Source organism: Oreochromis niloticus, linkage group LG6, assembly GCF_001858045.2.
Source record: "Oreochromis niloticus isolate F11D_XX linkage group LG6, O_niloticus_UMD_NMBU, whole genome shotgun sequence".
NCBI classification, from domain to species: Eukaryota; Metazoa; Chordata; class Actinopteri; order Cichliformes; family Cichlidae; genus Oreochromis; species Oreochromis niloticus.
Genome location: NC_031971.2, coordinates 38,507,089 through 38,521,147, shown reverse-complemented (window position 1 = coordinate 38,521,147; position 14,059 = coordinate 38,507,089). Strand labels below are relative to the sequence as shown.

Here is a 14,059-nt window from a genome sequence, read left to right as displayed (position 1 = left end):
CATAGTACAGAACAAAAAAGCTAATTTCCTGTCACCTGATGTGGAAATATTGAGTTTCGCCAGTAGGTGGCAGTGGCGATTCAGATGAATGAGTGACTGGCAAAGTAATCTCTTACAAACGTAACGCAGGCCAGTCAAGGTAATGGAAGCCAACAGTAGCACTGAACTGCTATTTTGCTGTTTCATGTGAGAGCAGTGCACGAGCACATCTATGTAAAGTTGATACTTATTGTAAGTAACATGTTTGGAGTGTGATTCCTTTTTATGGTGTTTATTGTGACCCAATGAGGAAGATCACTCAGGTTAGCTGTGATGAACAGTGTTGGGTAAGTTACTTTAAATTAGTAACTTAGTTACATTACTAGTTACTTCTCTAAAAAAGTAACTCAGTTACTTCAAGTTACTCGTTACTTTCAAAGTAACTAGTTACTAGGGAAAGTAACTTTGGTTTTACTCAGAATTCTCTTGTTAATGTGTTGCTTCTGTAACTGGATACCCAGCAAGATTGTCAGTCTTCTAGCTTGCTTACTTGCCACAAGTGCACTGTGCCACCTACCAATAGAAAGAAAAAAATAATGTGCACATTTCCACGAGAGAAATCCCACGCCTGGACCGTCGTTGACCGCCGCCATGATTCTAGCCTGCTTTTTACATCCAACACAAAAACTGCAGTCGTGGTGCTTTTGATTGTACTCAGAACTCGGAAATTCTGCCTTCTGAATAGGAAGATGTAGGTAACACCAGACTGCAGATGAGCTGCATACAGAGCTGGACTGGGACAGAAAATCAGCCCAGGCATTTTGACTAGAGACCGACCCACCATTATAGGAAAAATCATAAAGCCTTTGAATGAAAATAAACACTGTTGTGACAGTGATGTACACTGTTCTGATGGTATATATGTATCAATCTATCAATTGTTTGTTGTAAGACTCAGATAATTATTTTTTTTTTAAAGCGAGACATTTTAAATGAGAATAAGAAAGAAAAGTATTTCCTTGTGCCCCCCTTTCCCTGTTAATGCCCTACCTGGCCCCCTGGCAAAACTTTGCTAGATCCGCCCCTGCACAGTTACCAGCTGTCAGCTACGTAAAAAAGGATCCTGGTGTTATTTGTCTCTCACAAACAGTTCATAACTTCAACTCATTCATGTCACCTAAAAGGTAAACCTGTTTCTCCATCACCTGTTCAGCTCTGATGATTCAGTAAGGACATCTCCTGGTTTCATCTGCATGTTTCCCTCTCACCAGATAACCAAACTGATATCATGACCAGCAGCTTTACAGCTGTGGCTCCAGCAAACATCAGCTGATACTAGAAATTAATATTAAATAAATTCTAACAACAGCTGATCAAGCTTAAACGTGCTGCTGTTGTTTGGCGCGACATCCGCTGGTTTCCTCTTTCTGGCGCAAAGTGGGCGATAAATAAACAAGAGAGAAAAGCTGATCAGCTGATCATTGATCAGTTTCATGATTTAAGTAGAAACATCAGAGGGAGGGGAGAGAATGAGAGAAGAAGAGGCAGCTGCGCAGCGTAAACACAGAATAACTCCACCTTCGTGTCTTTTTCATTGTATCTGAAGTCCGGGACAAACTGTGTTGCTTTTCACCTCAGTACGAAACGCGTAATATTTTCTCTGAATACCAGACGATTCTGTTTTTTAGGGGACGGTTGGCAACTCTAATAATTAACCGTATGAACAAAATAAAGTTCAACATCAGTAACATAGCACCCACCCAGCTGTATAGAAACTCCGTCATGCTAGCTAGCACGCAGTACGAAAATGTCAGCATACCGAAAATAAACTCCACCTAAACTTGGTTTATATCTGACCCAGATAGACTGCAGGTCATAACTTCTTACCTGAAGTTCAGTTCACCTGACACGCGGACCGGCGGCTGCCTCGGGTCTCTCCTCTTGCCTCCCTTTTCCTTCATCCACCTGCTGGCTTCCACCACTTGCTAATGTTACTGAATCTGTGGAAGCTCCGCGATAGCACCACACGAAGTAACGAGTAACGAGCCTATCTAAATCCCAGTAATGAGTAACACGTTCCTGGTTTTGGCATAATAACTAGTTACCGTGCTCGTTACCACAATAATAACGTAGTTACTGTAACGCGTTACTAAATAACGCGTTAGTCCCAACACTGGTGATGAATAACGTGGATGTGCCAGCTGAATGATGTTAGTAACTTTGTGTATATGTAACAGGGTCATAAATCACATCTTGTTATAATTACACAAAATGTGTTCTAAACCCCCAAACTGTTCCTTTTATACCTGACTTTTAGGACCTCCAAGCCTGTAGTTATGTTCATTATCAGTTAGAGCCCCTCCTCATTCTTTTCTTCTTCTTTGGTGCAACCCTATAAATACAGTGTACCCCTTTTGCCTCTCCCGTTTTCTACAATTCCCCTGTGGGAGAGGAGCTGGAGTGGGCAAGCTATTTACTTGGAGGTCTTTCTTTCTTTTACCTTTTATTGTCAGACACAACGCAGAATCACACCGGTTACATATATATGATCAGGCACGTGCAGAGGGGGGGCGGAAGGGGCTTGAGCACCCGCCCCTTTCCTGATGGGTGCCCAAAGTGCCCTTTTGTTGAGGCAATTTTTTTTAAAATTTTTAATTATTTTTTTTTAAATGTGTGTGTGCGTGTGGAGTCCTGTCTGTGCCCCTCAACAATAATATTTAACTATTAATCACATTTTTGCTAAATAAAAGGATCTGGCTTGCATCAGTCACATGATCACCATTAACCAATGATCGCCCTTGACGGCAGAACGCGCTGGTTACGAGCCGGGAACGAGCTCACAAAGAGCACGCGCATTTTTTGCGGTCCGGAGCTGTAAGAGAAACACAAATTAACTGAGAGACACAGACTGATGCGACAAAACCAGTAAGTAGGTGTACAGCGCACACTGTAGTCTATAGCACACAGCAGTATTAGCTTATCATGTACACGTTGGTAAGCTGTCTTGTGGCAACTGACGAACTGAAACAAATGAGCGTGCTGTGTGTGTAACAGCGCGACAAACATTACCTGTCCTTTTATTAACTGCACAAGTAGTGCTGGTCATAGCTGCTGGCTAACTGGGTAAGGCTGTCATGGGTCTGTAGCTCTGTCACCGTGTTAGGGAACATATTTAGTTTTAAAGTAAGTTACAGGGCTTTTCCTGCCTTTCTGGAGGGCTTATATTTCACTAAAAACGATCTAATATGCATGTCCACATAATTATGGATTATTATAATTATAATATTTAAAAAAACACGCTGTATTTTAAAGAACATACATTAAGAAACAGATTATATTAGATTTATATTTTAAATAAGAAGGGAGACCGGAGGGTGTGTTCCAACTACAGGGGGATCACACTCCTCAGCCTCCCTGGGAAAGTCTATGCCAGGGTGCTGGAAAGGAGAGTTCGTCCGTTAGTCGAACCTCGGATACAGGAGGAACAATGCGGTTTTCGTCCTGGTCGCGGAACACTGGACCAGCTCTTTATCCTCTCGAGGATACTTGAGGGTGCATGGGAGTTTGCCCAACCAGTCTACATGTGTTTTGTGGACTTGGAGAAGGCATTCGACCGTGTCCCTCGGGGTGTCCTGTGGGAGGTGTTGCGGGAGTATGGGGTGTCTGGCCCACTGCTACGGGCCATTCGATCCCTATACAACCGTTGTAAGAGTTTGGTTCGCATTGCCGGCAATAAGTCGGACTCGTTTCCGGTGGGTGATGGGCTCCGCCAGGGCTGCCCTTTATCACCGATTCTGTTCATAATTTTTATGGACAGGATTTCTAGGCGCAGCCAAGTGGCGGAGGGCTTTCACTTCGGTGGCCTCAGAATCTCATCTCTGCTTTTTGCGGATGATGTGGTTCTGATGGCTTCATCGGGTGGGGGCCTCCAGCTCACACTGGAACGGTTCGCAGCCGAGTGTGAAGCAGCGGGAATGAGGATCAGCACCTCCAAATCTGAGGCCATGGTTCTCAGCCGGAAAAGGGTGGAGTGCCCACTCCGGGTCGGGGATGAGTTCCTGCCCCAAGTGGAGGAGTTTAAGTATCTCGGGGTCTTGTTCGCGAGTGATGGGAGAAGGGAGCCGGAGATCGACAGACGGATTGGTGCTGCGGCTGCAGTGATGCGGACGCTGCACCGGTCCGTCGTGGTGAAGAGGGAGCTGAGTGTAAAAGCGAAGCTCTCAATTTACCGGTCGATCTACGTCCCGACCCTCACCTATGGCCACGAGCTGTGGGTAGTGACCGAAAGAACGAGATCGCGGATACAAGCGGCAGAAATGAGCTTCCTCCGAAGGGTGGCTGGCCTCTCCCTTAGAGATAGGGTGAGAAGTTCGGCCATCCGGGAGGGGCTCAGAGTAGAGCCGCTGCTCCTCCACATCGAAAGGAGCCAGTTGAGGTGGTTCGGGCATCTGACACCTCACCTGGGTGAGGTGTTCCGGGCATGTCCCACCGGGAGGAGGCCCCGGGGCAGACCCAGGACGCGCTGGAGAGATTATATCTCTCGGCTGGCCTGGGAACGCCTTGGTGTTCCCCCGGATGAGCTGGAGGAGGTGGCTGGGGAGAGGGAGGTCTGGGCTTCTCTGCTTAGGCTGCTGCCCCCGCGACCCGACCTCGGATAAAGCGGATGAGGATGGATGGATGGATGGATGGATTTTAAATAAGACAAAATGCTGATTTTACAGCAGCAAAATTATTGTATCTCTACAGTTTAAAAATGTAATAAGCTTTCTCCCTGCACAGAGTGGATAGTGAAACAAATGGAATCATCATAAATACATTATTATAAATTTATTACTTTTTTCCCTCATTGCTTTATTATTGTAGCTCTAGTAATAAATAATAAGGGAAGGATTCTGGATCAGCACCATGATGGAAACTTGTGCCCACAGGATATACAGTATTCTGAAGAAGGTCTAAAATGTCCCTGTGTGTGCGTGCATGTGTGTGTTTTATGTATATGGATTTTTTAAATTATTACTCATGATATAACATTGTCCAGACATGGCTGGTAAGGACATGAGGAGGAAACAGTAGGAGCTGTGTGAGGCTACTAAAGGCAGTGGATCCCTCAGCAGCTGGATTACAAAGAGCACAGGTAACATTAACACATGTACCAGTTGTTGGAGAGGTATTCCAGTATAAAAATAATAATAAGCACAACTGAAATGTTTTGCTTCTATAACATTTTTCTGTCATCATTTTATTATAGATTAAGTGTAAGAGTTGTTAAGTGTGGATAATTAAATAATAGTTTATTGCAATAGCAAGTTGTGCCTTGTTCTCAGATGGACAGCAAGTGGAGAGTGATAGATGAAATGATCGGATGGAAGGAGGAAGAGAGGCAAAGAGTGATTCACAGGCAGGGTCTAGTTTATTTCTCAGTTTTTTGTTGCCTTATGGTTCCAAGCACTGTCACCAATCTTTGCATTTTGTTATTATCTCATGACACTTGTTTAATCAGCTACCATCTCTCCTGTGGACTTTTAAATGTCTACAGTTTCAGATCACCAGCACTATCAGCAGCAGGAGCAGCAGCAACCCCTCAACAGCAACATTGTACCCATCAGGTAAAACATAGGCTACGTTTGCTTTGCCTCACAACAGTGATGTAGTATGATGCGATCCCATATTAGATTCTTGATGAATGTGTGTTGTTGTTATTCAGCCTGGTTCAATGTGCCCCTTTTTAGCTTTGAGCACCCGCCCCTATAAACGTCTCTGCACGGCCCTGTATATGATGGTGACCCTCTTGGCGTGGATGGTGCACAGGTTGGTGTTGTCGAAGAGGCTGACCAGGCCTCCTGGTCTTGCTGGCCTCCTGCAGAGCCATGATGGTGGAGCACTGGAAGCGCTGGTCGTTCTTGAAGTCCTGAGTAATCTCTTACACCTGTTAGGAGCAGCTTGCAGAAGAGCAGCTTGGAGGATTTCTGCTTACAGCAGACCTCTCAGAGAACCACGGGCCAGGGCCTGTAGCGGTGAGGCTTCTGGTACTCGTTCTGGTCGCTGCTTCAGAGGTGCTTTGCCTCCTGTGGCTTTGCAGTCATCCTTTCTTTATGTCTGCTGTTAATAGGAGAATATGGAGGAAGAACAGTGCATGCACTGTGTGCAGGAGCAGCTGTGATGCTGTGGCTCCTGATTGGTGAGGAGACCCCACCATCTCAGCGCGCACTGTTCATGTCTACCAAGTCATTAGTGCCATATATCGAGACATTTCCATCCCATCCAGTGAACAAATCGGCACTATTTGCTTAACATACTTGTTGGAGGACAGCACATTAAAAATGTGATTCGTTCCTCGGGCGCAGGACTGCAGTTCCCTGTGGGTTGTGTCCATAGGAGATAGCCAGAAACGCTGCCCGTGGCAAGGATCATACGGATCATACGCACAATAACAAGGAGCTCAACAAGCTGCTGGGTGGAGTCACCGTCACTCAGGGTGGAGTGTAGCCCAACAAACAGACAGTGCTGCTGCTCAAGAAGACTAAAAAGTCCAGGAAGCACAGCAGCAACACAACTCCTGCTGCAAATAAACACAAAGACTCTCTTTAAGAACCGCACACTGTTCTGTCTCAGCAAACATCCTTACCAGTCTAAAAATATTCATCATTCCTTTTTGTTTTTTCATTTTATACTAACTGTTCTCCAAATAATCCCAAATAGGTAGAAGAAATTAAAAATGCATCCCAAAGGTTAAACTGTCACTGAAACTACTTTCAGCAGTAACTGAATGTCTAATAGTGTCATTTAATTATTAATTCATTACTTACTTTGGTGGAGTGTGCCAGGCTCCTGGCATCTATATGCCAGTAAAATTGCTGTAAAACAGAAAATACAGTTGAAAAAAAAAACTTGTGGCTGTGGATGAGAGCCCAAGAGAAAACGTCAAGATTTTCCACTTTGTTTTTCAACGTTGCAAGTTTGCTGCATTGTCCTCGATGCATCTCCTCACAGTTCTTACAGTTCCCCTGACATTCTCAAACACAGTCTCCCTCAGTGATAAACTCTGTCAGTGAAGGTTTTTGTGACTTTGTGGAAAACCAAAAATCTGCTGTCGACTGCTCCATTCTGGATGTGCAAAGCTTGCTCAGTCTCATCATCCAGATTTAAACTGTAACAGGCTAACAGCAGCAGTGGCTGTGGCTACAACGTAGCTTGCCATCACCAGTGTGTGAATGTGTGTGTGAATGGGTGAATGACTGGATATGTAAAGTGCTTTGGGGTCCTTAGGGACTAGAAAAGCGCTATATAAATACAGGCCATTTACCATTTACCAAACTCAGCACAGCTTTATCTCTGACATCACTGAGTTTGGACGTCTCTCTTTCTTTAATCTCAGCTGATGTCATCTCTCATAAACAGCTTTTCTAAACATTTACTGTGAAGCTGCGTTTGTTTGCACAAGTGTGTACATGTAGTGTTACCAGAGATGGGCAGTAACATGTAATCTGATTACTTTTTTAAAGTAACAAGTGAAGTACTATTTACTATTGCAAAAAAGTAATTAGATTACTGTTACTTTCCAGGAAGCACGCTGCGTCACTAAACCATGATTTTGTTTGTGCGAGTGTCTCATGACAATGACGTATGACCGTGCGACGTCCGTGGCAACAACAGACGTGTGCAGATCAACAATGGATAACATGGAGTGATAGAGAGAGTACGACCATGCAGCGTTTAAAGCTTGGAAGTAATCACATTACTTTGAGTTTGATTCTGTAAAAAGTAACTGAAACTTCTTTTTACAGCGAAAAAACCCCTAAACTTCTGATCAAGCAGCGAGCACGCTGCCACGGGAATGTGACATTCACAGAGAAAAACCCGGATCCCCCCACTGACATGACCGCTGTGGCACCGGGCAAACCTCCGGTTAAACCTCAGGAAATAGGTTTAAACAGTCAAAGACTGTTGCATATAATATAATATAATTATATATATAATTATATTATATATATAATTATATTATATATATTATATAATATATTTTTTGCCTATAATGTAATGTGCATAACGTTAAAAGATTGAAACTAATAAAACAATTTTAAAAAGAGATTTTTTTTATTTGACGATTAAGCAGAAAAAATAGAATCAGGCTGAAAGGTGTTGCTTCATTACATATTCAGGTTGTGTATCTTGTTTTTAAAAAAAAAAATAAAGTAATGATGAAACTAATTACTTTTGAAAATAAGTAATCAATAAAGTAATTGGATTGGCAAAACAATGGCATGAGTGCTGCTGTTTGACTGAGGAAGAATAAAGTAGTCGTGGTAAGTCAATCACATGACCACTTAAAGACAAAGCAACAGGGTGATATATACCAGTTTATAAACTGTGTTGATAGGCCACGTAAAACCAGAGTCATGATAAACAATATATACGCGGCGTTTTTTCCTCAATAATTTCGTCACGTTTACTGTCTAAGGACAGCGCAGCGAGCACTCTCTACTTATGAGCAAAGATTAAAAAACAGGGGAAGTTTTAGGAGTGACGACGAGAGAGAGAGAGAGCAGAAAAAGAGAGAGAGCAGAAAGAGAGAGAGAGAGAGCGAGTTTTGAGATGTGAGATTTGTGACGTTTAGCGTGTTTGGAGTGTGTAGTTAATGTGCTGTCTTGTGTAGTTAGTGTGTAGTGTTGTGGATAGTTTTGTGTTGTGTGTCAGAACAATGAGGTGACTGCTGTCTCCAGGTAGAAACAGGAGTGATACACCTGCTGCTGTCAGACCTGCAGGTATCAGGCTGTGATGTTCTCCTTTATAGTGGACAGAAATTATTTTTTATGGAGTGGCACAAATAATTTGTGGCATCTTATTAAATGCAGAACAGCTGATTGTTCTGTAAATAGTTTGAAATGGTTATTAAAAGGGGTAAAAGGTAAATGGCTGCAAATAACTTTGTTGTTTGCAAAACTTGTGCATAGGATTTTAAAATTGACAATTAATATTTGCATTTAAGGTTATGAAATATGATTCATTAAAGATGTTTATGGTTGTTACAGTAAAAAAAAACATTTTCTACTCAGTTACTAACTCAGTTACTTTTTTGAAGAAGTAACTAGTAACTATAATTAATTACTTTTTCAAAGTAACTTGCCCAACACTGGAACTGAGTCTTAGCTTTGTGAGGAAAAACATTTTTAATTACCTCATATTTATCAATGTGTGTAACTATCAATCACTAAGTGTTGGTGAGTTTCTTTATTGCACTTCTTAAGTTTTTCAAAGTAACACTTCAAACTTCGTCTTTTGAGGTGAACTGTTGTTTCTGCTTTATGGTCAAATATCTATAGTCATTACTCGCGTCACAATGATGAGTTAAAGTTTTTGTGGCTGTTGCAAAAAATAATTCAAATTTTACTAGTTTGTTGAAAATGTGAGCAAGATTTAGAACAACTGAGTTTACACACTGCAGGGACATTTCCAATAGACCAACAAAGGAGTCTGTGGCCGACACGTTCCTGGTTTCCAGAAGAAATGTTTCCAGTTGAATTATGACTTGAAGATTGTTTTATGTATTAAAAAAAAGACATAACAATGAACTCCTTCCAAAAAAGCATGAATGTCGCAACAAATTAAACATTGATCCATAAATATCTGTGTCAGTGAGACTCCTAACTTCTCCACCTGCCCCTCCTCTTCTTAAACCACACAGGCTTTCATGTTTAACATGGTGGGCACGTCTTTTAGACTCTAATCCCAAACAGTGATATTTCATCACCTCACGTAAACATATCTTACATTTTCAAATTTATAAACCAAACATGAACTTAATCGTAATTCCAAGTATAAAGTAGACGTCTGGTGCAACCAGAGTCAGTCCCCTGCAGGAGTCTTTAGTACATGGAGAGCCTGCTCAGCGTGCTATAACGGCCTCAAGCACGGCACTTTTTGATAAAGCTGAAGATGAAAAATGTTTTTTTAAGTCTTTTTCACAGTCAAGGGCTCCACATCATCTGATCTATAATGAAGGATGAGTCCACATAAAATTCACTGAGACAAAAAATGATACATCTGCCGTCTGATCTGGACCTTAGGCCTGGGTTGGTGGCTCATGGCTGGTTTGGCCAACACCTCAGGAACACAGCTGCTTTGTGCTGCTTTGCTTTCCCTTCATGTCGTTGCTTAGATTTGTACAGTGACTGTTAGGTTGTTCTTTTTTCATTCCCTTTTGCTTAATTGTCCAGGCACCGGCTCACATTATACTCAGCTTCCTCCTTCTCTCTATTGTTTAGTTTAGTTTTTATGACTGAGCTGAGCTGATGTGTTATATTATGTGTATGAATGGATTAGCAGGTGTTCTACTTCTGTTTATAATAACTGGTAATAAGCCAACCTGTTAATGACCTGACCCGCGTGTCTGTCTAAGTGTAACAGACCTGAGTGGATTTTTACTGAGTGGTACTGGTTTGGGGTAAATGTTACATGTTGTTGGATTTTCGTAACATTAAAGCTCTCAGACTCACTACCCCTGTAGTTTATGTGGCGTAGAATTGCACCATATTTTCACCACACAGTAAAGATGTGAAGTTTAGATTTTCAGCTTTATTCAGAAATACTACATTACCTGTTGAGGACAGTCCCCTCTTTTTGAGAGGTGCAAAAGTATCTGACAAGCAGTTTCATGGGTGGGTGAGGCCTTGTCACGGTTCTGGGTCCGTTGGACCCAGTATTTTGAGTTATGTTTTGGTTTAATTTTGCATTATGGATTGTTTTCTTATTCTCTTGTAGTGCTTGTGTTGGTGGTGGCGATGATGATGATTATTATTATTATTATTAGAGTTTCTGTTTATTCGTGTTTTGGAATTGTGGTCATGTATTGTTTGAGTTCCATGTGTTATATTCTGCCTCTCAGTCTGCGTCCTTGTTTAGTGGTTTATGGTTTCCTGTTTTGTTTTGAAGGCGTGTGCTTTATGTTAATGTGAGCAGCTTTGTTCCCCCTGTCTCGTTAGCCGTGATCTCTCCCTGCTGTGTCTCCCTCCTGTTGCCGATTCCCTCATTACTGCCCTGTGTATTTAAGCCCTGTGTTTTCCCGTGCTCGTTGTCGTGATCTCCCTCATGCTGTGTGTTTCTACCTGTGGCTCCCTATGTGTGTTTTGTTAGATTCTTCTCAGTTTAGGTTTTCGTAGATGTTCTTGGTTCAGCAATAAAGGCTGCCATTTTGAGTTCAGTCCTGTCTCCAGTGAGTTTGCGTTTGGGTCCTATTCCTGCTTGCACACAGCCGAACCATGACAGAAGATCGCGACCAGTACATGGACCCAGCAAACCGCTCTCAGCTGCGTGAGCGTCAGGATGCTGCCTTTGCTGAGCTGGAGGAGGAGCTCTGCTTGAGGCCGTGGCGCACTCCTGACTACGGGCGGATTTTCCAAGGAACTCGGCTGGCTCTCGGTGGTCCCCGGAGCTGCCGAAACCCCCACCTGCTGCTTCGGCTGCACCCAAGCTGCGGCCGCTTCAGGTGGGAATTCTCCGCGTCTCTTCAGATGCCCATGCTCCAGCCTCGGCGTCGCCGTTCTGCATGCCGGAGGCTCAGCTGTTTTCTCCGCCCGCTTCCCCTTCCCGAAGGAAGCAGCGCACACGCCGCCATAAACTGGACAATGTTACGCAACTCCCGGTGGTGAGTTACAATGATAATTTTTCTCCCGCTTCTTTGGACATTAACAACAACAGACTCACTCCTGATCCTGTCGATGTGTCCCTGCTGGACGACGACATAGACTGGGAGAACTTTTTCTGCTCTGCTCCCTCTGAGCTGGGAAATGACAATGTTTTTGAAACCGTGAACTCTATCAGTACCAGACCTAGAAAAACTGTAAAACATTGTGGGAGAGAGGCAGAATTTATTTTCGATAGGTCTGTTTTTGTGGACCCGGTGGAGGTTCCTTTTGAGCCTGCCCAAGCAAAGACTGTTTTTTCTGAGCATAACTCTCCGTCTACCCGTGTTTCTTCTCCCAGGGCAGCTCGGGCCCGGCTTTTCTCTGCACCCGTTTCAGTCCCTCGGGTGGAGAAAGCTGAGGTCCAGCTGGTCCCTACTCCGGCTTCCCGGCCGGCTGAGGCTCTGTCGGTCCCTGCACCCGTACCAGCTCCTCGGGTGGGGGCGGCAGCTGCTCAGCCATTGCCGGTGCCTGTTCCGGCCCCTAGGGTGAGGGCAGCCGTCACTCAGCTTCCTCCTACACCCGTACCCACTCCTCGGGTGGGAGCGGCTCCTGTCTCGCAGATACCTGCACCCGTTTCTGTATCCACTGTAAGCTCAAGTGAGTCTGTCCTGTCATATTCTTCATGTTCAGAAGGCTCAGAAGAGTTAGCTCAGCCTCCGTCACAAGTGCCATCGCTACAACAGTCCCTACAACATGTATTACAGTCCCTTGCTCAGTCATTCGCTCTGTTAGTAGCCCAGTCCCTAGCTCAGTCTCCTGTGTCCACGCTAGCTCAGTCTCCTGTGTCCACGCTAGCTCAGTCTCCTGTGTCCACGCTAGCTCAGTCTCCTGTGTCCACGCTAGCTCAGTCTCCTGTGTCCCCGCTAGCTCAGTCTCCTGTGTCCCAGCTCCCTGTAGCTCAGCCATTGGGACTGTCATCAGCAGCTACGTTTGCACCAGAACCATTAGTTCAGTTTCCTGTGCAGTCACCTACACCACCCACTACTCCACTCTCACCACAGCCATCATTACAGCCACTAGTTCAGTCCCCTGTGCCAGTTCAGTCTCCCCTAGCACAGTTATCCACGCAACCACCGGCTCCACTCTCATCACCACCATTAGTAGCCCAGCTCCCCGTGTCTCCAGTAGCCCAGTCTTCTGGTCCGCTTAACATTCAGCCAGGGGTCCCAATACCCTCTGGCTCTACATCAACACTTGCTGGAAGCTCGGATGAGCTCATCCAGCACCCTGTGGCTCCCACGCCGCCACCTGCCTTCTCCGCTGGAGGGCCCGAGGAGCCCGTCCAGCCTCAGGTTTCGTCAGCTGGAGGGCCCGAGGAGCCCGTCCAGCCTCAGGTTTCGTCAGCTGGAGGGCCCGAGGAGCCCGTCCAGCCTCAGGTTTCGTCAGCTGGAGGGTCCGAGGGGCCCGTCCAGCCTCATGCCACGTCAGCTGGAGGGCCCGAGGAGCCCGTCCAGCCTGAAGTTTCGTCTGCTGGGGGTTCGGGAGAGCCCAGCCAGCTTCAGGTTTCGTCTGCTGGGGGTTCGGGAGAACCCAGCCAGCCTAGAGTTTCGTTAGCTGGGGGTTCAGGTGAACCCAGACAGCATCCTGCCTCGTTGGCTGGAGGGCCCGAGGAGCCCGTCCAGCCCCAAGACTCATCAGCTGGAGGTTCGGGAGAACCTAGCCAGCTTCCGGCCTCGTCGGCTGGAGGGCCCGAGGAGCCCGTCCAGCCAGCCGCAGCTTCGTCCACGCCTGCAGCCTCAGCTTCGTCCACGCCTGGCCCGGCCTCTGTGGCTTCGTCCACGCCTGGCCCGGCCTCTGTGGCTTCGTCCACGCCTGGCCCGGCCTCTGTGGCTTCGTCCACGCCTGGCCCGGCCTCTGTGGCTTCGTCCACGCCTGGCCCGGCCTCTGTGGCTTCGTCCACGCCTGGCCCGGCCTCTGTGGCTTCGTCCACGCCTGGCCCGGCCTCTGTGGCTTCGTCCACGCCTGGCCCGGCCTCTGTGGCTTCGTCCACGCCTGGCCCGGCCTCTGTGGCTTCGTCCACGCCTGGCCCTGCTGTTGCCACGCAGTCATGGAACCCGACCCATCCTGTTCCGCCTCGCCCCCGCCGGCCGCTTTCCAGGCCTCCAATTGGGCGTCATGGCCGTCGAGGCCGGCCTCCTGAGAGAGACCGTCGCCGCTGCTGGCATCACAGCCGACCTCCGGATCTGCTCAGTGGCCGCCACTGACTTCCACGTGGCCGGCCTCCCGAACTGTTTGCCCGTCGCCGCCGCTGCCGTGTGCACGGTCGGCCTCCAGAACTGTTTGCCCGTCGCCGCCGCTGCCGTGTGCATGGTCGGCCCCCTGACCTGTGTTGGCTCCTGCGTGGCCGACCTCCGGGTCGACCCCCTGAACTTTTCATGGACTCTTGAGCTCTAGTTTCG

The 14,059-nt window shown here is 46.2% G+C and overlaps 1 protein-coding gene across 1 annotated transcript; it reads left to right on the top strand.

Annotated features, from left to right (window-relative positions):
* Positions 1 to 11,234: 11,234 nt before the first annotated feature.
* LOC112847165 (proline-rich protein 36-like) lies at positions 11,235 to 14,054 on the top strand. Its single transcript, XM_025908224.1, has 4 exons — positions 11,235 to 11,338; positions 11,377 to 12,940; positions 13,227 to 13,426; positions 13,706 to 14,054. Exons 1-4 carry the CDS (start codon positions 11,235 to 11,237, stop codon positions 14,052 to 14,054), a joined length of 2,217 nt encoding a protein of 738 aa, XP_025764009.1.
* The last annotated feature ends 5 nt before the right edge of the window (positions 14,055 to 14,059 follow it).